Here is a 1165-nt window from a genome sequence, read left to right as displayed (position 1 = left end):
GTATCATTATTCACACTGCTGACAGTTGAGAACACTGGCACTTTAGCTTGTCAATTGCTATGCAAAATTCTATTTGCTAATAAGCAGAACCAAACCAACTTCTACTGTATATATTTTATTTTAGAGTTCCTTCCTTATATTGACTATTCATAATTAATTTTCTATTGAATGCATTATAGATAATAATGTCTCACATTGCAATTTCAAATTCAAGTTAAGAAGATAAAAATCTAAATTATGTTTTTTTGTAGCAATGTGGAAGTGTACTATTATTAGTCCAGTCTATGAATTGTTGATGAATGAATTGGATATGTGAAAACATCATTTTTGTTTGTCAGCAATTTTGTGATAAACATGTCACATGCCAACAATAGTACTATGACTAACAAGCCAGTGTAGCAATGTATGCGGCATCGTTCGATCACACCATTTGGCTCTAAATGCATGAATGGTGTTTTTAACAGATGTTCAGAGTTGATTTAGTATTGAATTCCTTTATGGCAGTCAATAGTCTTGGAGCTAATTCTGCAGGTATAGCGTCATTAGCTTGTGTATGCTATTGTAGTTGATACACAGCCGAGTCAGCACAACAATAATGCATGCATGCAACATTTAGCCACTTTTACAATAGGCCAGTAGCATCAGCAGTCAACAGTAGCTAGACTGCACAACAATGATCAGGCTCTCTCTTGGCAAGCTTTCAAGAAATTCTTTTTCTGTTCCCAAGGTCAGATCCTTACACAGCAGCTCAGCCTTTCTTACCAAAGAGAGACAGTTTAACCAGCCTCTTCCTGAAGATGTGGTCCCTGAGTATGGAGGAATTGCTAGCATGATACGCCTCCCCATCCAACAGGGTAACCCAGATGGTCTTGATGCCTGCTTTGTAGGAATCCCAATGGATCATGGTACTTCCTGGAGGTCAGGAACAAGGCATGGGCCAGCGTCGATAAGGCAACATTCTAGTCTCATTGGTCCATACAGTCGAGTGACTGGAGCAGCTCCTTTTCAATCTATGCAGGTTGCTGACATTGGTGATGCACCTGTTAATCCCTTTGATCTCCAGAAAGCTCTGGATAATATTACCGGTTTTTATAACAAGATCCTCGAAAAGGATTGCATTCCGTTGGGAATGGGTGGAGATCATACCCTCTCTCTTGGTGTCTGA

The 1165-nt window shown here is 39.4% G+C and overlaps 1 protein-coding gene across 1 annotated transcript; it reads left to right on the top strand.

The window, feature by feature from the left end:
• Positions 1-673: 673 nt before the first annotated feature.
• LOC100634127 (guanidinobutyrase-like) lies at positions 674-1133 on the top strand (the record flags this gene model as incomplete). The annotated part of the gene is made up of 1 exon (XM_020008523.1): positions 674-1133. A coding segment is annotated over exon 1 (460 nt), but the record flags the coding sequence as incomplete, so codon positions are not given.
• Positions 1134-1165: the final 32 nt, after the last annotated feature.

Source organism: Amphimedon queenslandica, unplaced genomic scaffold (assembly GCF_000090795.2).
Source record: "Amphimedon queenslandica unplaced genomic scaffold, v1.1 AMPQUscaffold_1446_Cont26543, whole genome shotgun sequence".
Lineage (NCBI taxonomy): Eukaryota > Metazoa > Porifera > Demospongiae > Haplosclerida > Niphatidae > Amphimedon > Amphimedon queenslandica.
This window is presented reverse-complemented; position numbering and strand designations above follow the sequence as displayed.